The sequence below is a fragment of the Aulonocara stuartgranti genome (genome assembly GCF_965226115.1).
Source record: "Aulonocara stuartgranti genome assembly, chromosome: 14".
Lineage (NCBI taxonomy): Eukaryota > Metazoa > Chordata > Actinopteri > Cichliformes > Cichlidae > Aulonocara > Aulonocara stuartgranti.
Window position 1 is genome coordinate 23015493 of NC_138950.1, and position 25178 is coordinate 23040670.

The 25178-nt window shown below is 39.9% G+C and overlaps 2 protein-coding genes across 4 annotated transcripts; both read right to left on the bottom strand.

The window, feature by feature from the left end:
* Positions 1-1765: 1765 nt before the first annotated feature.
* On the bottom strand, positions 1766-11277 carry akt2 (v-akt murine thymoma viral oncogene homolog 2). Of its 3 annotated transcripts, none has more exons than XM_082503472.1 (14): positions 10867-11277; positions 9119-9198; positions 8748-8879; positions 8538-8649; positions 7511-7664; positions 6559-6690; positions 6396-6461; positions 6223-6291; positions 5848-5970; positions 5430-5558; positions 4925-5139; positions 4180-4267; positions 4003-4105; positions 1766-3878 (listed from the first exon to the last, which is right to left on the bottom strand). In XM_082503472.1, exons 2-14 carry the CDS (start codon positions 9162-9164, stop codon positions 3799-3801), a joined length of 1449 nt encoding a protein of 482 aa, XP_082359598.1. In that variant the 5' UTR covers positions 9165-9198; positions 10867-11277; the 3' UTR covers positions 1766-3798. The 3 variants fall into 3 exon arrangements, with proteins under 3 accessions (XP_082359598.1, XP_082359596.1, XP_082359597.1); XM_082503470.1 differs by having other exon boundaries at positions 9119-9293; XM_082503471.1 differs by lacking the exon at positions 10867-11277 and adding an exon at positions 10551-10648 and having other exon boundaries at positions 9119-9293.
* Positions 11278-11531: 254 nt separating this feature from the next.
* On the bottom strand, positions 11532-18388 carry dhx40 (DEAH (Asp-Glu-Ala-His) box polypeptide 40). The gene is made up of 17 exons (XM_082503469.1): positions 18011-18388; positions 17698-17843; positions 17437-17556; positions 16718-16954; positions 16518-16584; positions 16280-16411; positions 16081-16180; positions 15905-15991; positions 15642-15824; positions 15452-15532; positions 13474-13631; positions 13148-13262; positions 12917-13025; positions 12735-12829; positions 12560-12629; positions 12240-12468; positions 11532-11741 (listed from the first exon to the last, which is right to left on the bottom strand). Exons 1-17 carry the CDS (start codon positions 18180-18182, stop codon positions 11620-11622), a joined length of 2223 nt encoding a protein of 740 aa, XP_082359595.1. The 5' UTR covers positions 18183-18388; the 3' UTR covers positions 11532-11619.
* Positions 18389-25178: the final 6790 nt, after the last annotated feature.

Sequence of the window (25178 nt, forward strand, 5' to 3'; positions counted from 1 at the left end):
CGCAAAAATGCATATTGTAGCGAAAACGTCAAACCGTGAGACATTCATGGGTCCTTAAAAGCTCATAAAATTCATCTGCGTAGTTCAAGGAAAAAGATGAACTTTAAGTCTTAAATGAAATGTTTTGTCCACCGCGACTTACGTTTTAGTGAGATCGAACAATGCTAACGGTTATATTATACTCTCATAATTGGGGCATTTTATGCAACCCCACGAAGGTCAACGCGAGGCCATGTTCCTTCACTAGTTTTATAATACAAACAAAGCTATCATAGTGCAATCGTCGAATTACAAAATGATGTAATAATTGAGTTGCTAGAATTGGCTTGTAGGAAATGTCCTTTCTCAAATAATTGCACAAATGGTATTTCAAAGCATCTCATGGCTTCAACTAGGTCTGGGTTGAATTTATTTCTGGCCTAATATGCATCTATATTTAAATTCTAACACTCATTGTATAACATTAATCTAAACGTACAGTCCCTTTAGTTGACAACCTTATCCAGGAAAAGGAGTGCATGTATATGTAGCTTACACTGACCAAGTTCATGAAAGAAAAACACACACAGATTTCTTCAGTAAAAATGTTTACTGGCACATTATAGTTGCAAATGTTATAAGCTACCATACTGTAGCAGGTATCACCCGTTACATTGTAAAGTCTTGCAAAAGGGGGCTGGAAATGCCTTCCAGGACAAAGTCCTCCCCTTAGAGATTGCTTTTTTTCATTGCCCTCTGAGCCTTAACTAACAGCAACAAGCAAAAAAAAAATCTATATTAAAAAAAAAGGGGAGGAAAAAAATCTTTTATACCGGCATCAGGTGTGACATTCCTGACTGCTGATCACATTCAAATATACAAAGAAGCAAGATAACCATAGTAAAGCTGCAAATCAAACACTACGAAGCTGCAGGCCTCCCCTTCTACTAATGCTGCATTCCCCATCTAGCTGCTTCTTTTTTTTTTTTTTTTTTTGGTATTTACAAAATAATAAAGAGGCACTTGTTGTGCCCGTGTACGCCTACAGGAGAGGTCAGGGGTATTAACTTGCATGTTTAGCATTGAAGCATTGCTTAAAGCGTGGCCAGCAGCGAGGTTCAGTGTATGGCTTCACAACCAATATCAAAAGAAGTCCAGCAGCACCCCCTTATGGCCGTGATAGCAATGAAGGCAAGTCCACAGTGGAGTCCATCAGTGCAATGGTTCTGATATCTGATCCTGCTGTTTCCAAAACGCAGGACGCTAGGCTAGAGTATGATGGCTGTGCCTGAGCCAGTGAGAAGAGGTGCTGGAGTTGTGAACTGTAAATCAAAGCCATTTGATCACCACATAATCATCATCATTTGAGGAGCAGGGGCCTTTAGATTCTCGTGTCTATTTCACCACTTTCACTCACAGGCACACTCTGTCACACCACAACATTCACACAAACTTAAAATTGAAGAAATAAAGATGTGACATGACACGAGGGATGTCCCAGAGAATGCTGATTTGTTGCAGAAAATATTTATATACACAGTAAGTTCAGTCAAGTGCTGCTCTTGGCTTGCTCACAATTAACCCATTTTGGGGCAAATGTCTCTTTAAGTAAAAAGTGACAAACTTCCATTTTTCCCTCCTATTCCAATATCAGCTTATTATTATTATTATTATTAATAAAACCATTAAATTCATTTTTGATGTGTCTGATGTGACAATGCAAGTCAAATTGCTACATAAGCAATCCTCACGTGGAATCCCCTTGAAATGAAGAACTTAAAAGAAAGTGGTTTAAAAAAAAGTTTAATATATATCTTATATAACGTATACTCAAACAAGACAATGTGTCTTCAAAGGTTTGAGAAATAGATGGGGGGGGGGGGGGGGGGGGGGGGGAGAATGGAAAAAAAACCAAACAAAAAATGATGACATACAAAAAAAAAAAAAAAAAGTTTTGATGTTCCTTTAGTTAAGTTCAAAGAGCAACCAGCATCCTCTTCCAGCATTATGGAATACACGTTCATCAATTTGAGTACTCTTTCAATATCATGTTCAGGGCTTTTATTATTTCAACATCAGCGCTCGCGTTTCCATCAGTTCCTCCTCTTTCGCAGGCTGAAGGTCGGTCAAACAGCTCACGCAGCTTTTAGTCTGATTGTAAACCTGCAGACTGTTGCTCCAGATGTACAGCTACACAGATTTAAGTGCTTCAACACAGAATTTAAGAAAAAAAACCAAAAAAAAAAAAAAACAAACCCTAAAAACACAAAGACTAAACATCAAAGGTGGAATCATGTGAAGTGTTTAACAACTCAGTCAAATTTTGGCCTCTTACCAATGATTGAACGCTCATTCTCTAAATACAGGGGAGACACCCACGGGCTAAATAAAAAAAAAACAAAACAGCACACACACAAAAAAAAAAAAATTGGTAATACAGATTGAAAATAAACGACTGGTGCCAAATTCTCCAGTGAGAGCAGTAGATGTCTGTTCTCCTCTAGATTGGTCTCTGTAGACAGGTTGGGGGGGGGGGGGATTTCTTTCTATTCCTACTGCTTCAACATGGAAGTTCGGCTAGCCTGAAGGAAAACTTGCTTAGACTTTCAACTGGCTACAAGTTAGTCGCACACTTTGGATGCTAGGAGCTTGTCTGCTGCATCAAGATAAATTTAATGCAGTATTTTAAAGCAAATGTGAGCCATACACACGATCCCAGTTTATAATCCAGACTGATTCAACTTAGCAATAAGCCAGCCAATCATAAATGACATGCCTGTTCCCTTAAGAAAAAACAAACAAAAACAAAACACCCAGCGTGTTTAGTGTGCTCGGTGGCGTCCTCTCTTGTCCATATTCCAGCAAAAGTTCAGAGTTAAAAAAAAAAAACCAAAACATCGTGCATAAAAACAGACACGAATGGATGGCTGAGACTCAAAATGGTTGTTCATACATTCTCTTGCACCCTATATGCACATACACATCTGCTCGACCATTTGCATACACACACGCACACACACACACACACACACACACACACACACACACACACACACACACACACGCAGTGCAAACAGTAATGGCAACCCCTCCTTACCCTTCTCCTCTTCCTTATTGCCCCCCTTTAACCCAACTGTAGGGAAAAATCCCACTCTTGATTTGTAACAGCAAGTTCCAGAAAGAGCACTTGTTAAAAAAAAATGTAAAAAAAAAAATGCAGAAATATGGCTTTACATTTAAAACCGTAACAAGTGATGAAATCAAACTTTGTCTCCCCCATCATCAAATTGCTGTGATTTTCCCAATCTTGATTATACTGGTTTTGTAAAACTCTATCAAGTACATTTATGCAGTCTGTGCATGAGTTGGTAGATTTTGGTGTGTGTTTATTTGTGTGTGTGAAGCATGGAACAGCTGGTAAAGAGGTGTTACTTGCTGGCATAACCTGGTTTTCAAAGTGTCAAGGCTCTGATGTGTTGCAGCAGAGGTCCCGCAGGGAAGCCTAACGCAAGCCCTGAGAGGACTTACAGAGACAAAGCTGCCAGTCTATCCACACCAACCTGCTGAGGTCAGTCATTCAGGGTCTGTGTGTGTTCATTCCCTACTACTATGATCTGTGTCTTGTCTGATTTGCCAGTATGTGTGCGTTAAAAACAGAATGAAAATGTGTCTTGTGCCACTTTCTTTTTCCTTTATTTTTTTTGTTGTTTTTTTTTGTTTTAAATTGTTGGTGTCGTTCAAATTTCCTCAGCAGTGCAAGTGTGTATGTGGGATTGTGATCGTGTGTCAGCCTGCCTGCTCATTCAAAAGTCTGAGGGATCATTCCCGTATGCTGGCAGAGTAGGAGAACTGAGGGAAGTGAGTACGCTGATCTGAATCCTCTACGTCTAAACTGTCATCTGGAGGGGAGAGAAGAAGATGATACAAAGATGAAACTAGACGTTAAAAAAACAACAACAACTTAGAGCTGCTTAGAAAAATAAATCCAAGCACAAAGAAAAGCAGCCACTTAAGTGCACTTACACTTGTCTGGAGGAGTTATTGTAATAGATTGTGCTGTGAACTCGTCGTCAAAGTAGCGCGTGTCCGTCTCGGATGTTACGTGTGGCTTGAAGGGTGGAATAAGCTGAGGAGAAGAAGGAAATCAGTCAGTTCGCATGCCGGTCATCCAGTTTCCCCCATCGTTTGTTTTCATCTCACCTTTTTGTCAATGACATCCTGCCAGTTAATGGAGGTGAAGAACTTGTGGCTCATCACTTCTTTGGCATCGTCTGGACCACCTCCGAGCCTGTAAACACAACAAAAACACCATCATCGTCACCACCACCCACACACTCACCAGCTACAAATAAATGTACAAAACACAGTCATTAGATGGGCACAACAAGCACTTGTTGTGTTGGTCTCCACTGACTTATATTTACCAATTTGTAGACAAATTTATTTTTCATTTCCTTACCATATGCAATGTGTTAGTAAGCCTGCAGGCAGTCCTTAATGTGCTAATATTAGCAGTTCTCCAACTATTACCAGAAACGCAGTGCTTGGTCAAAACAACAACTAATTACATTCCTGTTTATGGCCATTATCCTGAGCCAAAACAAATCAAGAAAGAACATGGGCTTAAATAACATGGTTACTCCTTTTATAGCTGAATACATGGTGCCTCTGAGCACAGTGGAAGATTCAGAAAACTAACAGAGTGCAACAAGTGCAGCTGAACTGCTGCCATGTATCCATTATGCTGCAGATAAAGTTCAAAACAATGAATAAATATTCATGTATTCAAGGATTTTAAGCTTTAATCAAAAACATATTTTAGGCGGTTTATTTTTGGTTAAGTGGCTGTAAAAATCTTTAAGGTTCAACTTAGCCATTTAATTCTCTCTCTAATTATTCTTCATAATATTCATAAAGTAGTGCTTATTGTGATGGGACAACTTGCCTCTGTTTGGGATCTTTTTTAAGCAGGCCTGCCAGCAGGGCCTTGGCCTCAGGAGCCAGGTTCTTGGGGAAGCGGATCTCCTCCATTAGGATAAGCTCAAAGAGGCGCTCATGGTCCTGGTTGTAAAAAGGCAATCGGCCACACATCATCTCATACATCACTACACCCAATCCCCACCAGTCCACTGCTCGACCATAATCGTTGTCCTCCAGCACCTGACAGGGTAGAAATGAAAAGTGTTGAGAAAGAAACCAAACAATGAAAATAGCGGTGCAGGAATATCAGTAAACATTTTTTCCATCACAAAAGAAAATTGGGAACAAGGTGGCAACAGACATCCTCTGATAAAATGGCCACTTTGAATACTGTGACTGGTCCTTTTATCAAGGTAATATTGTTTATCATCTATCCCACTTGTCTCATCCAGCTCTGTGTCACTGGTGCCTTTTTACATCATACTGTCCACAAACCACCCTCATGACAATAAAAGCAACCACTGAATTACCTCTGGTGCCAAGTACTCCGGGGTTCCACAGAAGGTTTTCATGGTGGCGCCGTCTGTGATCCCTTCTTTACACAAGCCGAAGTCTGTTATCTTTATGTGGCCGTCCTTGTCTAACATGAGGTTCTCCAGCTGTGCGGGGAGAAATTCAAATTAGAGTCAAATCAGCCCACAGCCATGCTGGGAAAATAATTTAAAATCGCATACTTATTGTACATATTAAAAGTGCTTATTTGTTGTCCTGTTGCAGTGTGACTGCAAAACTTGGATGCTTTGATGTGTTGCATCAGAGATGCTGCATGGAGTAATGATGCTATCAAGTCATTACTCCCTTACTAGCTAATCCCTATATATCCCTCCCATCCCTCCTTAATATATGTATACATTACTGTTATACAGTCAAAGCCAGAAATCCTCCTACCTTCAGGTCCCTGTAAACTACATTGCGTGAATGAAGATACTCCAGTGCTGACACTATTTCTGCACCGTAGAATCGAGCCCTGTCTTCTGTGAATACTCTGTCCCGGGATAAGTGAAAGAAGAGCTGCAAGAGAATTAAAAACAGGAAAGAGCTCAAAAAAATATTCGTAAATCCTCTCAAGACATTGGATTTCCTGAAAAGAAAAAAGCACATTGGAATACATTTCTCAAATCAAACCTATTCTTTTTTATTCATTAATGTGACCCAATACTGCAGTGTCCTCTATGTTTTTGCCCTTCTGCAACTAGCCATTTTCCAAAAGGTCACGCAAAGAAATGACACAACAGTAAGAGAAAGAGGAAGAGGAAGACTTACTTCTCCCCCATTTGCATACTCCATCACAAAGCATAGCCGGTCGTGTGTTTGAAATGCATATTTTAGTGTCTGTAAAAGAGGGAAGATGAATTACTGACTGTTTTATACTGATGAAAGTCCAGTCATTGTAGGAAAGCAGAAACTGAAACAACAATAGATGCACCGTTACCCACCGTTAGAAAAGGATGCCGTGTGTTTTGGAGAACTCGGCTTTCTGTAACTGTGTGTGCCACCTCATCCTAAATATAAACACACATTCAGTACTTGGAGTGTAAACAACACCTAACTAACTGCTCAGAATTCTGCTACTACACATATTGATGTGACAGGACTCACTTTAGCAATGATAACTTCTTTGCGCAGGATTTTCATGGCATAGTACATCCCTGTGGCCTTCTCCTTCACCAGGATCACTTTACCAAATGTCCCTTTGCCCAGAAGCTTCAGGTAGTCAAAGTCACTCATAGTCTGAGAAAACAGAGGTCAAAGATCAGCCGAGACAAATTAATGGGTCTACGAGTGCTCTTGAACGAAACTCAACTCTCAAAGATGCCACCAATGTTTCATCTTCGAACTCTGATTGGACTGAAGGATGTGTTGTTATGTATAAATACATCGGAACTACCTCTATCTAAAATGTAAAGTAACAGCTACTGGACACTGCTGATGTATCCTAGCATGTTGATTTCTCGTGTTAATGACAGGCAACATGTTATGCCATGATGTAGTTCAAAATATTGCTAATTTTTCATATTGCATGAGAAACAAAAGCAACAAGATGGACTGATATTCATTTCAAAGAATTACTTCAAAGACTTGTGCAGGCCTCTGGTGTACAGAATGTAAGGGAGGTGACAAGGAGGCAGATCACAATTTGAATTATATCGCACAAACACAAAGTAAAGCAGAACACTTCAACTGGGATAAGATGTGATAGGAACACTTTTACCCCATAAATTAAGACTTCTTTACAGAACAACAAACTTGTATTTGATCAGTACACATTAACAGCTATACATGTTATATGTTTTTAATACTCAATAACAACCTCACTGGTTGTTATTTTCAACAATCTTCAAAATCAATTGAAGTGACTTAGCAATTGATAAAATATATAATGAAATGTTACCCTGAACTCCTTTAAAGATTGCTTCATCAAAACCAAGGGGGGAAAAAAAGCTTTGAGAAAGAGGCTTAAAGTTTGAACAACTTGCTCAATAAAGATGAGCTTAGCTGGACAAACACAGCATACACTCAGCTGCCAGGCACTGCTTGTGCAAATACTGACCACTTTTGTGTGGGATTTGGACACAGCAATCTCCATGTCCTCCATGCCACTGCTGTCACTCGGGGAGCCAAATTTGATCTCCATGGGCTCCTCATCCTGCTGCTGACTCTTCAGGCTGTTTGCTACCGCCTGGATCGATCGCATCCATTCCTCCCTGATTGGAGCAACACACATGCATCAAAGTAGTCAAAATTTAAATAAATCTCAGTGGGAAAATCTGTAGTCTAGCATGCTAAGTTTAGAAGGTAGAGGATAATCCGTGTACTAGTCATCTAGGGGCTGCTGGGATTTGCTACTTGGCAGAGACGATGTAAACAAAGCCCAATGACGAATGCTTGGGTTAGAGGTGAATAATCAGGCCTAATCTGGCCCTGAATTCTCTTTAGATTATGATGGCTGCTCATACTTGGAAACTAAATGGCTTTCAGTGAGTGTGGTTAACAATGACCCATTTATCGACTCTGGATTAATTCTGGTCCATTCTGTGTCTTTCCGTTTTTATTCTTTTAAAGCTGTTTTAAGATGTGATCAAAACTACATACTAAAATCAACTTGGTTACACAAAGGATTTTGTATCATATAAATTAAAAAAACATATTGCCAACATTTGGATACCATGGCAACGCTATATAAAACTCTGCTGTTGTTTTAAATCTGTAATCTCCAAGACCGCACATGTATGATCAGTTCACTTATTTAAACTTGTTATGTATCTGAAACAAAAGAAAGGGCAAAATCCACTTCAGAGCAATTAAATAATAACTGGATATAAATAATAAATAACTGGAGTCTGGTTCTAGTGAAACAGCGCTCTGCAAATGATGATAAAGAAAACAAGGTTTATTGAGCTCAAGCAGAGTTTATGTCATCTCTGAACAATATTTAAGTTCATTTTTAGGATATTTATGTAGTATGGAGAGACAAATTACAGACAAAAGCCATTTTCACAAGTAAACAGAATTTTAAGATGCACCAGCCTAAAGCCACTGTGATCGACACTTTTCCCACAGAGAGTGGGAAGTCTTACCTCTCCTCATTGCTGTCTACATGGAAAGTCCGCTCAATAACGGAGGTCCACTGCAGACACCGAATGACAAACGTGTTGGGCTTGGGGCGCTCCGTCTTCATCAGCTGGCACTCTGCAAAAGCACAGACACTTCAGCTGAAGGCACCAACAATAAAACAGAGTTTAGATATTGCACTGACTCAAGTTTGTCAGCCAGAAGGGAAAGTTGACCTGCGACAGAGAAGTTGTTGAGTGGTGGGAGGTTGTGGTCACTGGACACCTCAGGCTTCTCTTTGTAGCCAATGAAGGAGCCATTGCTCTTTAAGATGAAGTAACGAGGACGCCATGTTTTAATATATTCACCTGAAAAACAGATTATTTATTTATTAATTTTTTTTAAAGAGAGGCCAGTGATGTCTGACTTTCCTATACATGTACTCGAACATCATTACACTGGGAATCCAATAAGGCTGTCACAGCTGTTCTCTGTCAATAAAGGAACCCCTGACAAGCTCACGAGAAGTAGCTAATACTTAAAATATAAAATTATGTCATTTAATGCAGACTCAGGTGATGGATATTGAACACAAAGGTCCCCTTACCTCTCTTGTGGAGCCATCCCTCTCTCACAACACTGACTTCATTCATGCTGGGGCAGAAGACTGTCTGGGTAGGGAGGGGGCTGCAGACAGGTTGGTGGAAATTGTGCAAGCTGTTCTTATTGGTCAAGTGCCTCACTGTGGCTCAGATAACAACAACAAAAAAAGAAAGAAATACCTGGAGGAAAGAACCAAGCACGCCAGTTAAATTGAGAATAACCAAGAAGAGTATGAAAGGTAAAATACAACAAAGCCAGTTAAAAAGCCAAGTTAAATAGGTTATCTACATTCATTTAAATAAGAAACACGCAGAGCTGCACAGGATTATCGGAAAAGTGTAATGTTAGTTGTCGATAACTACTAAAAACGTTCCCTGAATGGACAATTCGGTTCCTCACTTTGAATAGGAACACATAGCCTCAAGTAATTGTTTTTAATGTTCACTAAGGTGCAGGGGAACGAAAATGAATACGAGAAGACACGATGCCTAAAGGAAGCAAAACGGTGAAGACAAACTGAAACTGACACACATGCACAAAGAAAAAAAAGTGTTGCTCTTGATGCCTATCTGACTGCTGTCATTGCAGCAATGTGCCTGAGTAAACTCTCCACCTTCTGCCACTTTGAAAAGCAACTCCACAACAAAAGAAAACTGCTGCAATTTGCACATCATTATCATGACCACTCCAGGTGCCGTCATCATTATCTCATGCAAATCTCTCTGACAAATCTTTACCACCCCCCGGTGTTTTTTTTTTTGTTTGTTTGTTTTTTTTTACTGTCACGTTATAGCCAAACGTAGCAGATCCTCGTATTCGAGCAATAGCCAAGTGAAAGTGATCAGGAAATCAATGCCGCTCATCTAACAGTGAAATGGCTGAAACGCTGTGTAATGTCAAAAAGCAACAACGGCTCTTGTTAAATGTTTGTGGAGAGGCCTTGGTGATCCAGGGTCAGTCCTGAATCAACAGCTTATGTTAGATAATAGGTTTACCGGAATTTCGCAGCGTTTCGGTGAAAATGAAGGGGTTGAATATTACAGTGCGTACAGTCACAAAGACTGTTTGAACTGCCTTGTTTACAAAGATGAAACAGATAAGGCTCCCCTCGACTTCAGACTTTCTTTTTTTTTTATGACTATCCTTAGTTATCACAGCTTGGCCAGAATAATAGGTAATTGCTCTCTGAGATAATAAACAAGGAGGACATTTCCTTGTAAACTTACACCCCTTTGTTTTTACAGACGTGACCTCTCCTCCCAACACTACCAGCCAAGCGTTAAGGTTGTTTTTTGCCCTAAAATGCAGCAACTCTTAAAGAAACGGAGGCAAGCCGACATATATGCTGCTACTCTGTCGGAAAATATAATTTAATTCAAATTTAAAACTAAGCACCGTACTCAGCGCGACCACAATCTGCCAAACGTAAACATTACCGTAAAGTTAACACGTCCACATCCTCCAGTGGTGTAGCTAGCTAACTGAAACAAAGTCAACAAATGCTACTCCTCCAAGTCCAAAGCGGGCTCAAAGCTTCTCTAGCTTATGAGTAGAGTAGTTACAACACTCCCAGCTAACATTATAGCCGATGTGCAGCTAGGCCAAGTGGCGCGTCAGGTAGCAGCGAGGACACTGACCGTGACCGCATTACGACCAAACAAGGCAGCTAGCCAAAATATCCTTCAAGCTAGCAGCTAGTTAGCATGTTAGTTAGCCGTTTGCGGTATTTCTCGTTACTCTGGTTGTTCTTACCTCGGCTTCAGTGACAACGAAGAAGTCCCAGCCGTCGCTTCTTTGAAAAGGCTCGGAGCTACGCTATCGCAGAGCTACCCTCAGATATCACTGGAAGCGTGTGTGTATTGAACTCTGTCAATGATCACACAGCTTAGCGGACTGCTCGCCGAGCTTGTTTTCTTCTCTGACAACAACAGCGGTAGTGGCGGCGTGCTTGCTCAAGTCGCTGCTGCAGTTCTCTGTTGAAACGTGTGTGAACAGACCAGGGAACAGATTCCACTAAGGTGCGAAGTGCCGGGCAGGTAAATGCGATGACAAGTAATTAAAAAGAACAATCCAGGAGAAAAGAAAACGCCTCTTTGGAGTTTAATAAGGTTAGCACTGAAGCCCTCCGTCCCAGCCAGACAGTACAGCGGCCCCGCAGACTCACACTAAAAGGAAGTGACGTACGAGACCAGAGAGGGGTCCACTGCACCTGAACGGTCAGTGTGAAAGTACATCAAGTGCTTTGCTGTAACCTTAGCCTGAAAGAGCTGGACTGAGTGACAGGGAGGCAGTCGTGTGAAACAAGCCAAATTAATGTTAATGGATCTCAAGTCAGTCAGCTAGGAGTTTTAAAAGCAAACAGAGTCACAGCTGCAGTGTAGCATGTAAAGTGGAGGGATTAAAGAAGACAGAGGCGATTTTATTACCACTACATATTTTATTATTTAAATGTCTTCTAAAACTGCTCCTTTGTATTATAGCGTATGAATCACTTCCTTAAAAACATCAGAGAGGTTTACTCTGCTGCCTTTGCTGCTTTCGCTGCAGGTAGCGAGCACGAGCTTCGCTCACTGTGGTTTCGTCGTTTCGCTTCTCCAGCTTCTTCATTGCATCCTCATCAGAAACCTCTGGAAGATTAAAAAAAAACAAACAGAAAAGCACCGCACAGGTTAACCCTTTTAAATTCACCCTCTTTGAGCTATTTTTGATGGTATCTCTCAGTAATGTGAGTACAGACCAAGAACCACAATATTATATAACAATAAATAAATACATACATCATAAATACATATTCTGACAAGTCAGTTTTATCCTCTTCCATTTAATATAGTACCAAATCACACCAACAGTTGCCTCAAAGTGCTTTATAGTGTAAGGTAAGGACCCTACACAAATACAGAGAAAATCCCACGACCCCTTATAAGCAAGCACTTGGTCATAGTGGAAAGAAAAAACTCCCTTTTAAGAGGAATAAATCTCTTGCAGAACCAGAATGATTACATTTAGAGTGGTGTATAACACATGGTGAAAAGAGGTGAGAGAAGTCAAATCCAAACTGGGAGTTGGTTTCACAGAAGAGGGGCCTGAAAGCTGAAGGCTCTGCCTCAGATTCTACTTTTAACAACCTGATTGTCTTTTGGCGGCTTCCCTGGACTCCCATTTTGTCATTTCCTCGGCTGTAACTTCTTCTCTCGCCACACTGCTCAGTTCATAGGCGTCCACTTCATGGAGTTTGGGTAATAAATCTTTCACCCACTCATATCGAATAGGACAAACAGTCCGGATGTACACCCGTGATGTCGCCAGCACATCATGGAAGATGACCCAGTTCAGCTCTCCCTCCTGGTCAAATAGCTTGAAGCCACAAGAAAAACTCAGTAAGTTTATGTTGCAGTTTGAATACAGAGAATTATTTAAAGCAAAAACATTTTTAAAAATCATTTACAGATGAGGATGGATGAATGTGAACCATTGATCCATGGCCATCCATTGTACAAAACACCTTTCCAATAGACCTATGTGGGATGGGATAAAGCAATACATCAACAACCACCGTGAATTTATAATCTTTTATATATAATGAATCCCCAAATGAGGCCGTATAGTATCATTTCAGATACCTTCTTGCAACGTTAGTGAAGTATCCTGTGCAGAGGCATCGCCTAAAGAGTTCACTCTTGTTGCCATCAAATGTTTCTACAGGGAAATCTTTTTTCTAGAAAGCAAGCAGGCAGATCCACAAACAATGAGAAGCAATATGAACAAATTAGCAGAGCGTCGCAGTGATGTCAAAAAGCTTTACCTGCTGGAGTCGGTGGAGGATGTCTCGTAGCTGAGTCTCCACACTAAAGGCTGACTTCAGCGCCCTCCAGTGGATCCAGTTCTCTTTACACCACGCTGAAGGTCGATCACTATAGAGCAAATAAGAGGCTCACACAGCGGCTCACAGATAAAGTCATGCAATGTGAAGTTCTAGAGGAAGAAGTGGAAAATAGAAATGCATCTTGTAGTACTAATCGATTATTTTCTTCACCTGGATTTGCAGGACTGAAAGACACTGAGAAGTGTGGCAAAGTCGTTCATACTGCCAGTCTTTGCAGCCAGCGCTCGGTGCTTCTTATCTGCCTCTTTCTGCTTATCAGGGTGGCCTGAGGGGAACAAGAGATCAGCCAACACTTTGTGAGCCGAAAGCTTTATTTCATACCATGTCACCTGCCTTCCCCATTTGGTAGAATGTGAAATACATACACAAATAAACCAGCATATCAGTAAATAAATGGACTGTATTGTATGTATAGCTTATTGTCCCTGTTAGAAGACATTTCCTTTAAATTATCAACATTAAAATTTACTGCGGACCTGGCCTGATGAAGATGTTCTCCACCGACAGCATGGCCGCCACAGCAAGCAACAGGTCTTGGCAGCCGAGGGAGGCAGCCTTGAGCAGGGCCCTGGTGAGGCCTGGGTGTAGGGGGAACTCCACCATCAGCTCCCCAAGCTTTGTCACATTTCCTCTTCTACAGCCCAAACATCAAAGAGATAAGAGGATAAGAGCTCATGAAATTTACACAAGACATTGTGTAAATTTCATGCCCCTGAAAAAACAACAATACACTGGATTTAAAAAGTCTACACATCCTTGATAAAATGCCATGGTTTTGTGATGTAAAAAAAATCACAAGACCTTTTTTTTGGTACCGGTACTAGTTTTATTTTGTTGTATTTATCCGCGACACCTTGAAGGCCGGTCCGTGAAAAATATTGTCGGGCATAAACCGGTCCGTGGCGCAAAAAAGGTTGGGGACCGCTGATCTAGAACACATATAATTCAACTGATAAACAATATAAACTTAGATAAAATCAATTTTAAAGTACAATAATCTAGTTGCATAAATATGAACACTAACACTTTGTTGACATTTTTGATTTTAATACAAAATTGAGTCCTTTTTGGGTAGGAGTCAGCACAGCAATTGTTAACTTGGTAACTTGCCCACTCTTCCTTGCAAAAGCGCTCCAAAGCTGTCCGATTGCAAGAGCGTATCCTGTGCACAGCCCTCTTCGGGTCACTTCAAAGATTTTCCATTGAATTTAGGTCTGGGCTCGTGCTGGGCCATTCTAAAACTTCAATCTTCTACTGGTGAAGCCATTACTTTGATGATTTGGGTGTATACTTTGGATTGTTGTGGTGAAAGGGGAAATTCCTCTTCATCTTTCTAGCAGACACCTGAAGACTTTATGACAAAAATGACTGATATTTGGAACTGTTTGTAATTTCCTCCCACTTGACTAAAATTCCAGTCTCAGCTTAAGAAAAACAGCCTCTAAAGCATGTTCTTGCCACCACCATGGTTCACCATGGGTATGGTGCTCGTTTGGTGATGTGCAATGCTGTTTTTTCTGCCAAACAAACCTTTTGGAATTATGACCAAAACGTTCAGCCTTGGCCACATCACACTATAACATATTTTCCAACACACTTTTGGAAGACTTCATGTTTGTTCAATGTATGCAAAATTTAGCTGGGATCAGATGTTTTTCTCTATAAGAAAAGGCTTCCATCTTGCCATCCTTAACCACAGGGACTGCTGTCACATGTAGTGCACAACCAGTTCTTGCCAGAAGTTCAGGCAGCTCCTTTAATGCTCCTGTAGTCCTTTTCACAGTAATGTCACTATGGCTCAGGCAGTAGAGTGGGTTATCTACCAATCAGATGGTTGGTGGATTGCTCCGACTCCTCCAGTCCTGATGTCGAAGTATCCTTGGGCAAGATGCCTAACCCTCAGTTGCCCTCAGTGCATCCGTAAAGTGTATGTGAGTGTTATAAAGCACTTAAGTAATACATAAAATCACTGTATGAGTGCGTGTGACTGGATGAATAAAACCTGTGGTAGAAAGCACTTTGAGTGCTCATTGAGTGGATATTTACAGAAGTAACATTTGCACAATATTTTCTCCACTTGTTGATGATAATCTTTGCTGTGTCTTGTGGTGTATTTAATGACCTAAAGTTTTGTCCTTCCAACGATGATGCTTTGTAGGCTCTTTGTGGACCAGCTTGTAAGATGCAACTAAAGTAAATGTAAGAAAAATCCTACAAGAACAGCTGAACTTTAACTGATGGCAGATTGGTGATTGGTGTGTTTTGACCATAGTCATATCACTTATTATAAAAGAGTGTACACACTTACGCATTCATGTTTGTTTTTTAATTTGGTGGCACATCTTATAGTTAACATTAAAGTTTGGAAGTGATTTATCTTGCTGTCATTATTTTACATTGCAAAAAATTTAACTTTTATAGAGGTGTGTAGACTTTTAAATCCACTGTACTCACCTGTCGATGGCATCAAACTGGTAGAGCTGCTTTAGTGCTTCTAGTATGAATCTTTCCTCTGGACAGTCCAGATAAGGAAACCTTAAAAACAAATCAACCTTGTTAATGAATAAATCGGTGACAACAGGAAGGCAAAGTTAGTTAAACTACACTGAATAAGAAACTGAGACAGAATGAGGTAAAAATATACCTGATGACATCATGAATTCCCAGGCACTTCAGCGTGAGTATCACAGCGGTCAGACTCGTCCTCTGGATCTCTGGAATTGTGTATTCAGGCATACACTTCTCCCAGAATTCCTTGGTATAGATTCTGAAACATTTCCCAGCTGAAGTTCTTCCAGCTCGACCCGCTCTCTGCTGCGCCTCACTCCTGATTACAAAAAAGATACATCAAGTCTCTGTTAAAGCTGTACGCAGGTCTAAAATGACTGAATTTTTTCAGAAACTCACTTTGAAATAGGCACAACCTCCAAGATATCCATGCCCACCCTCGAATTGTGGTTGAGCTGCTTCACGAAGCCACTGTCCACAATGTACCTAAATGTGGACAAGAATAGTATGACGATGTGTTTGCCAAAAGGTGTGAGAGAGACTGTTAAACCACTGGACCGACAGTCTTTACTCACTTTATGCCATTGATGGTGAGAGAGGTTGCAGCAATGTTTGTGGCCACGACACACTTTCTTATTCTTGGAGGTGGTGGCTGAAAGATCTGCCGTTGTTGATCTAAGACAGAAAAAAAAAAGAAAGAAAAGAAGATGACATCACAGTAACACCACACAAAGCTGACACTGGCTTCAATCTGACACAACTGTGTGTGTTTACCAGTAGGCATGGATCCATAAAGGGGCAAAATGAGAAGGCCATCCACTGATTGGTCTGTTACATCATAGCGATAGTCTATGCACTCGGCTTTCTCGAACAGCATGTCACAGGCGTGTTCAATCTCAGACTGACCTGTCAAAAAAAAAAAAAAAAAGGAAATAATGTGGCTGACTATCAATATTATTTTTAATGAGTATGTTGCAGTCTTGATATTTGATGAAGACTAATCATTATTTGCCTGTCAAAAACACCAGAATATCCCCAGCCATTTCACTAGTGTGAATGTCCAGAGCCACTTTCACAACCTGTGGAGCAGAAGGTGTAAAATCTGATAAACGCAAGCCAAACACATCAATCTACAACATATCTAAGCTTACCTAATCACTAATAATTATTATTGGCTAAAGCAGTGCCTGATTTCCAGATGACCCTGAGTACCTCTTTTACATAACCAGTGCTTTCCAGATCTTTAGGTCCAACAGCCGACCCAAACGTGCAGGTTACAGGAAACGTCCTCCCAGGAATAGCGAAGACGGGGCAGTTACTAAGAAAAGCTGATAGTTTGTCCGTTTCCAAAGTGGCCGACATCACCACCACCTTCAGAGGGAAGGATCGGCCCTTGGTGGCCTTGGCTGGGTCAGTGAAGACTTTCTTTATTAAACCCAAGAGAATGTCCTTGTAATAAAACACACAGAGAAACAAACTTAAAAGGGGGAGAAAAAAAAACTTTCACCAAAAGGTGGCAGTGTTTGAATGGATAACTTTAGTGCAGTTGTTTACCCCATTCAGTGTTTCAATCTCCTATGTTGTTTTGAAATCATTTTGTATATTTGCTATCTTGAAAGATGAGTTCTAACTAATCTAATGTTTCTATGTTGTTTTAAAGACTACACAGTGCCTGCTCCTCTAACTACCAAAACATCTGAGTACGATTGTAGCAGGAGCTACCCATGATGGGTGCATGTAAACCTTGGCCCACCACAGATATGACGTCACAGAATTTGTTTTTTTTAAAGGCTGTAATTCAGTTTTTTGTTCATTTGTTTGTTTGTGTTTGAGGGCTGGAGGTTTTGGTTTAAGGTAGTTGATAAGCTTTGTTATGTGTCAGTGTCCTAACAACATGATGTTAATTACTCTGGGTGAGGAGGGTGACTCACTGTGTTAAGGCTGCGTTCATGGACTTCATCCAAGATTATAACACTGTACTGAGAGAGTGCAGGGTCTGCCAGCACCTCCCTCAGCAAACAGCCGTCTGTCATGTACTTCACCACCGTGTCCTGGCTCAGGCACAAACAAGTGTGTGTCAAAAAAAAAAAAATACTGAAAACACGTATTTTCTGCAGGGGATAAATTATTATTATTATTATTATTATTATTATTATTATTATTATTATTATAATTATTAGATTTTTTTTTACCTGTGACGTGCAGTCATCAAAGCGGACCTGATAGCCAACTTCCTTTCCCAGAGTGCACTGCATCTCCTGGGCTACCCTCTGGGCCACAGTGATGGCAGCGACCCTGCGCGGCTGAGTGATGCCAATTTTGCCATCTTTACAAAAACCTGAAAAAAAACAAACAGACAAAAGTTGGCCATCGTTTTCATTTAATGGTCGCCACACTAACTTCGCACTATTCAGACGGTTCAGTTCAGGTACACTGCATGTATATGGTGACTTTACGTGCAGAATTAGAGTATGTCTGTGTGTTTGACAATAAAAGTCAGCTTACCTGCTTCACGCAGGTACTGTGGGAGTTGTGTGGTTTTCCCGCTGCCAGTCTCACCGGTGACCACCAGGAAGCTGCAGTCTCTGACAGCTTGAATTAGTTTGCTTTTGTGCTGATAGATGGGCAGACGTTTTGACCCGTCTTCTTTTGGGCTCCATTTCGCTGATTTTGACATAACCGACAAAACTGAATGTGTTGAGCCGTGCGAGGATTTAAACACGTGAAACACTGACCTTAACAGTGCCGAGCACACTTAAATTAATCTTTGCGGCCAGAGTCTTTATAAAACTTTACAGAGGATCGGCTTATTTAAAAATTTGGTCCTCTCGTTTCGAAGGCGACACGCTACTTCCTCGGCTTCCGCAAACTAAACTCATTCTCCATTTTTATTGGTCCTTTTTTGGACACATGACCTAGGCACCTTCACAATAAAAGTATATGGATTTTTTTTTTCTATTTTTACTTTTATTGAAATCAAAACTTACTGAGAGGGAAAGTTGCCAATCCAACCATAAATCTATATAAAACCTTAACCCCACCATGTATTAAAATATTTTCTCTTTACATTGCTCTTTATAAAAGCAGTAACGGGATCTCTTACATACCACATTATTATAACAACCTCTTATTAAATGTAAGCAATATACATTTTTACCGCAGTGCTCTAAGGATCCATTTCTGGATATGATCACGACGTAACTCATTTCTATCTAAGACAATGATGATTTGATGAACTTCAATAAAACCAATCCCATATGTGCAGTGCATTTTACTTCCTTTGGGGAGTAAAATTTATACAGTTAGTATGCACTATGTATCACTTTAAAGAAGTCAAAAACAAACAAACAAAAATCCAGAATTATTCCGTCTCTAATATATCTACAGATCAAGTCGGGACTTCTCTTGGGCTTTTACTCTTCTCGTGACCTGTTGGAGTGGAAAACGGAATTGTTGTATTGTGTTGTTTGTCACATAGTGATAAATAATTCTGAATATTTAGGATAAAACCTTGGCATTAGTCTGCTACCGTGCTGATTATCTTTAAGGTGGGGATACCATGACTGTGACTTTGACATGAATGTTCCAAAATGGGGTATCAGAATCAGGCACAGCAGCTTCCTTTGACAAAAGCATGACTGCAAGGACCTGATGCAGCTTGCTTTCTCTCCCTATTCATCTCCTGAACCTGAAGGTATTTCAGATGTATTATTGGCTAAACACAGATATGAGTTAGTCTTAAGGAAAAGCGTACCTCCACTGATTATCGCCGCTAGATTTTTTATTTAATATGATAATAGCCTAAAACAGTATCAGGAAGTCATTAATGGTATAAAATCAGTGTGTGATGTTCATCATGTGACAAATGATGACTAACAGCATACTGCAGCAGCAGGATTTTATGTCCGTCTGCGTTCATAAGCAGCTGAACCTTTTGCTTTAAAATGAAGCCTGTAAACTGGCTTTTGTATTATCTGCTAACATTTTACTGAGTATATAATTACATATATGCTCCTCCAATTTCCAAGCTGCAGCTGAGGTCTTTAAAACTAAAAGTGAAAAGATGACACTAGACTACAAATTTGAATAGGTCTTTTTGGGAATGAATAGTGAAGTTAATAAGGTCTGTGTATGTTTTAATTGAATGTAACATATACAGTGTCAACTATGATTGCTGTATTTTACACACACACACACACACACACTGTTAATAGGAAAATTGTACTTAGTAGTCAGTATAATCTTTTAATGATATAAGTTTGCATATGGTAGAATGCTGCATGTAATTATTTGTGTGTAGAAGTATAGTTGGTGGCATATTGAAAGAATGTCTCATCCTAGGAGGTCTGTAACATTCTAGCGTGTTCACCCCCACATCCTAGGAGCATGGCAGAGGTCATACCTTGTCTTATTGTTTTACGGTAGGATTAACGTAGCTATGTCAGTTTTAGTTTAAGTGCTTCTTTACATATAGATGAACTGTTGGATTTTCCAGACCAGCAGGTTAAGGGAAGTCGTTTATGGGGCCACACACACACACACACACACACACACACACACACACACACACACACACACACACACACACACACACCTCCACATTCCAATTTAAGGAACAAACGCTCACTGAAGTATAAATAAAGACCGGGGCAGTTTCTCAGTGCGAGTCTCTCAGTCTGGAGGCTGCCCTTGCTAGCAAGAAGTTCTGTGTGTTTCTCTTCTCTGAGTCTTTACTGAAGAAGTGTTTTAGAATATATTTCTTAACACACACACACACACACACACACACACACACACACACACACACACACACACACACACACACACACACACACACTGTGCAAGAAAGTTGGGTCTCAATATAATATTAAAACTCAAACACAGTTTCTACCCAATTGCAATATCATGTCTCAATGCTACTAAAAGTAGATGACTTTCATTGCCCCTGTTGTCATTTGTGCCCTTGATGTTGGAATGCTTTCAGACATGTTTTGTTGGATGCGCTAACAAATTGATTGAGTGATTGATTGTTTGAGTGATATATCAACTAGGTCGTATGTTGAGTGTCTGTATGGGGCCTTAGGCCTGGATTGCTTGGGTGTATCTACGGTATGAGAATACTGTATTTTATATGTATTTCTATCTTTTATATCCTATCATTATAGTTTTTAAGTATTTAATTATAGTTTTTAAGTATTTATCTTTTGTGATGTTGCACTGACCAGAGACATCTTTCAATTTCATTGTACCTGTGACAATGACAATAAAGAATATTCATTCATATTCATAAAGAGTTAGAGCTATGCATAAACCACAGTTAGGTGTGAAAGCAACTATATCTCATTCCAGAGGTGAAGAGTACTAGATGTTACTTGTTACACATGTATAGAAAAAAATGACATTAAATGCTGTTCACCTTTACTTTATAATTATACAGGGAAACAGGAAGACATACAGGGAGTGCAGAATTATTAGGCAAATGAGTATTTTGTCCACATCATCCTCTTCATGCATGTTGTCTTACTCCAAGCTGTATAGGCTCGAAAGCCTACTACCAATTAAGCATATTAGGTGATGTGCATCTCTGTAATGAGAAGGGGTGTGGTCTAATGACATCAACACCCTATATCAGGTGTGCATAATTATTAGGCAACGTCCTTTCCTTTGGCAAAATGGGTCAAAAGAAGGACTTGACAGGCTCAGAAAAGTCAAAAATAGTGAGATATCTTGCAGAGGGATGCAGCAGTCTCAAAATTGCAAAGCTTCTGAAGCGTGATCATCGAACAATCAAGCGTTTCATTCAAAATAGTCAACAGGGTCGCAAGAAGCGTGTGGAAAAACCAAGGCGCCAAATAACTGCCCATGACCTGAGAAAAGTCAAGCGTGCAGCTGCCAAGATGCCACTTGCCACCAGTTTGGCCATATTTCAGAGCTGCAACATCACTGGAGTGCCCAAAAGCACAAGGTGTGCAATACTCAGAGACACGGCCAAGGTAAGAAAGGCTGAAAGACGACCACCACTGAACAAGACACACAAGCTGAAACGTCAAGACTGGGCCAAGAAATATCTCAAGACTGGTTTTTCTAAGGTTTTATGGACTGATGAAATGAGAGTGAGTCTTGATGGGCCAGATGGATGGGCCCGTGGCTGGATTGGTAAAGGGCAGAGAGCTCCAGTCCGACTCAGACGCCAGCAAGGTGGAGGTGGAGTACTGGTTTGGGCTGGTATCATCAAAGATGAGCTTGTGCGGCCTTTTCGGTTTGAGGATGGAGTCAAGCTCAACTCCCAGTCCTACTGCCAGTTTCTGGAAGACACCTTCTTCAAGCAGTGGTACAGGAAGAAGTCTGCATCCTTCAAGAAAAACATGATTTTCATGCAGGACAATGCTCCATCACACGCGTCCAAGTACTCCACAGCATGGCTGGCAAGAAAGGGTATAAAAGAAGAAAAACTAATGACATGGCCTCCTTGTTCACCTGATCTGAACCCCATTGAGAACCTGTGGTCCATCATCAAATGTGAGATTTACAAGGAGGGAAAACAGTACACCTCTCTGAACAGTGTCTGGGAGGCTGTGGTTGCTGCTGCACGCAATGTTGATGGTGAACAGATCAAAACACTGACAGAATCCATGGATGGCAGGCTTTTGAGTGTCCTTGCAAAGAAAGGTGGCTATATTGGTCGCTGATTAGTTTTTGTTTTGTTTTTGAATGTCAGAAATGTATATTTGTGAATGTGGAGATGTTATATTGGTTTCACTGGTAAAAATAAATAATTGAAATGGGTATATATTTGTTTTTTGTTAAGTTGCCTAATAATTATGCACAGTAATAGTCACCTGCACACACAGATATCCCCCTAAAATAGCTAAAACTAAAAACAAACTAAAAACTACTTCCAAAAACATTCAGCTTTGATATTAATGAGTTTTTTGGGTTCATTGAGAACATGGTTGTTGTACAATAATAAAATTATTCCTCAAAAATACAACTTGCCTAATAATTCTGCACTCCCTGTATGCCTGTGCAAATTTACGCTGATTTGTTTTCTATTTCTTTTATAAACATAACGACGTTTGCTGATGACACCACCATCATAGGACTGATCGACAACAACGATGATTCAACCTACAGAGCGGAGGTTCAGCATCTGAAGCAATAGTGTGACAACAACAGTCAAGACCAAGGAAATGGTAATCGACTTCAGGAGAACAAGGCGATCTGAGCACTCTAGCCTCTACATTAATGGTGAGGAGGTAGAAAGCTTTAAGTTTCTCGGAGTCCACATCTCGGCCAACCTTACCTGGTCCACAAACATTTCCCACTAGGTAGGGAAAGCACAATAAAGGCTGTACTTTCTGAGGAAGTTTTGTCAGGCCCAATTACCCCAGAGACTGCTAGTAAACCTCTACCGCTCCACCATCGAGAGCCTTCTGACCTACTGCTGCACACTCTGGTTCAACCGCTGCACTGTAGAAGACAAGATGAAACTGCAGCAGGTGGTGAGGGCAGCAGAGCGAGCAATTAGCACTTCACTAACCCCCCTCAGAGACATTTGGCAGACTTCAGTGGAAAGCCAGTATCATCATCAAGGACCCCTTGCACCCTGGACACTCACTTTCCCCCCCCTTCTCTCAGGCAAAGGCTTCAGGTCCATCAGGTCAAAGACACCTTTGAGACTTTTTACTCTTCAAAAAACAGCAGTTTGAATCATCCACAGTGCAGGTTATAGGGATCATACAAACTCACTATTTTTGCAGTCTGAAGTATTGAAATTTGCTGATCTAGTGAAATTCCAAACAGCACAAATTCTATTCAAAGCAAAAAAGCAAAAAAAAAAAAAAAAAAAAAAGGAACTGCCAGGTAATATTCAGAGTATGTTTTTTTTTTTTTAAAGAAGTTATAATGTAAGGGTTTTTGTAATTTCAAAATAGGGAAGGTACGTACTACAAGAAAAAGCTTTTGTGTTTCTGTGCATGGAGTGAAACTGGAACAATTTGAATATGGAATCGAAGCAATGTTGAAACAGTTCAAAGAGAGTTAAAAAGATATGATCTTCTTGAACCTATAAAGAAAGAGAAAATGTTGAAATTAAGTAAATGTCTCTATCTAGAAAATTTCATGATGTGATATTATAGTATATATTATAACAAAAATCTGTTCGGTATTTTTATTACAGATTATATCAGTAAGGAAGCTGACTAAATATTGACTGATAACTTATGGCAAAGAGGTCAGATTATATATGTGTGTACTTCTTCCCACTTCCTTTCGACATGTAACTGAATCAGAAGCAATATTGAAATATATTAATATTATTCTGTATAGTATTTTTTTCTCTCTTGTTTTATTTGCTATGTACCTGTATATTGTTTAAATGATCGAAATAAATGAACAAACAAACGAACAGACTCAACAGAAGCTTCTACTCGCAGGCTGTCAAACATGCACCACCTCCACCCTGATTGGAGGATAACTGCACTGCCAACACTCATGGACATTACACTTTATTTATGAACTATAATCTTTAAACTGTATTTATTATAACCGTACTTATAGTAGCCCCCCCCCCACACACACACACACACACTCAATGTGCAATCTCACTGATCATACTGCACCTGCTCCTCACATGGCATTTATGTGTAAGCATGTATGTGGAAATATATGTATATATATGTGCGTGTGTATATATATATACACACACACATATATGATGTATGTGTGTGTATGTATGTGTATGTATAACTTGCATATATCTTTCTTTACTTAAATTCTAAATATATGTTAGACATGTTAGACAATGCTATGAAGCTCGTGAAAAATATAACCAAAAATATGCAATCAAAAGAATAATGTGCAATATATAGTTAAAAAGGTAATGTTGTTGTTGTTGTAGTAGTATGTTTTTTCCTTTAATTTTTGAGCAAAACTGATTTTTGTGACATGAAATTTTGTTAGCATGTATTCACACTTTTTTCTTTGACAAAAGCACTTACCATTTGGAGACACACAGATGAAACACAGGGCAAAAACGAAACTCCACTCGGCAGCGTGCATCTTCATCAGCTTCTCTAACAATGTAAGCTGCTACCTGCAATGCTTTAGTAAACCCTTTAAGCTTCACAGAAGAAAACCATAAAACCAACAGTTTCATGCATTTAACAGAATGCTTTGCTCTATTAAGCTTCACACAACAGCTGCCAAATGTCTAAGTAAGTTCAGGCAGTACTTTTTAAAAAAAGTTTTTACAACACGTACAGAGAGAAAATAAAAAATAAAATAGCTTTTGATTGGTTCTATCACTGATGTTTGGACTGTGTTTGCCTGCCAAAACCCCATTTTAATCTTTGAATAAAGAAAAACCTGAAGCCAGTCCAAAGTGACAGACTAGAAAGTAGAGTGGGATCTCAAAATGCTGTGTAACAAAAGAGGTGTGTTGTTGTTGTTGTTGTTGTGTATCCCATTAACTAGTGAGTACAGGTGATATATGGAAATTTCTTCTTTGATTTATTTGATAGTACAAAACAGTTCAGAGAACATAATAATGATACAACCAGAACGTAAGGCACAATGATGGTACACAGACTGATTCAATTATTTCTTTTTGATTTTTCTTCATAAACACAGTTCACCAAGAAACTTTCAAGGACAAAACAACCACAAAAAATTA

Excerpts from the sequence above, each read along its gene's own strand:
- dhx40 (XM_082503469.1), bottom strand. The coding sequence starts at position 18,182 with ATGTCAAAATCAGCGAAATGGAGCCCAAAAGAAGACGGGTCAAAACGT. Across the intron at positions 16,955-17,436 it reads ATGAACGCAGCCTTAACACA|GACATTCTCTTGGGTTTAAT; the intron begins GTGAGTCACCCT and ends TTTTATTACAAG. Across the intron at positions 15,992-16,080 it reads CTCACCATCAATGGCATAAA|GTACATTGTGGACAGTGGCT; the intron begins GTGAGTAAAGAC and ends GTCCACATTTAG.
- akt2 (XM_082503472.1), bottom strand. The coding sequence starts at position 9,164 with ATGAATGAAGTCAGTGTTGTGAGAGAGGGATGGCTCCACAAGAGAG. Across the intron at positions 6,462-6,558 it reads AAGAAGTTATCATTGCTAAA|GATGAGGTGGCACACACAGT; the intron begins GTGAGTCCTGTC and ends GTTTATATTTAG. Across the intron at positions 5,559-5,847 it reads TAGTTTACAGGGACCTGAAG|CTGGAGAACCTCATGTTAGA; the intron begins GTAGGAGGATTT and ends CTCCCCGCACAG.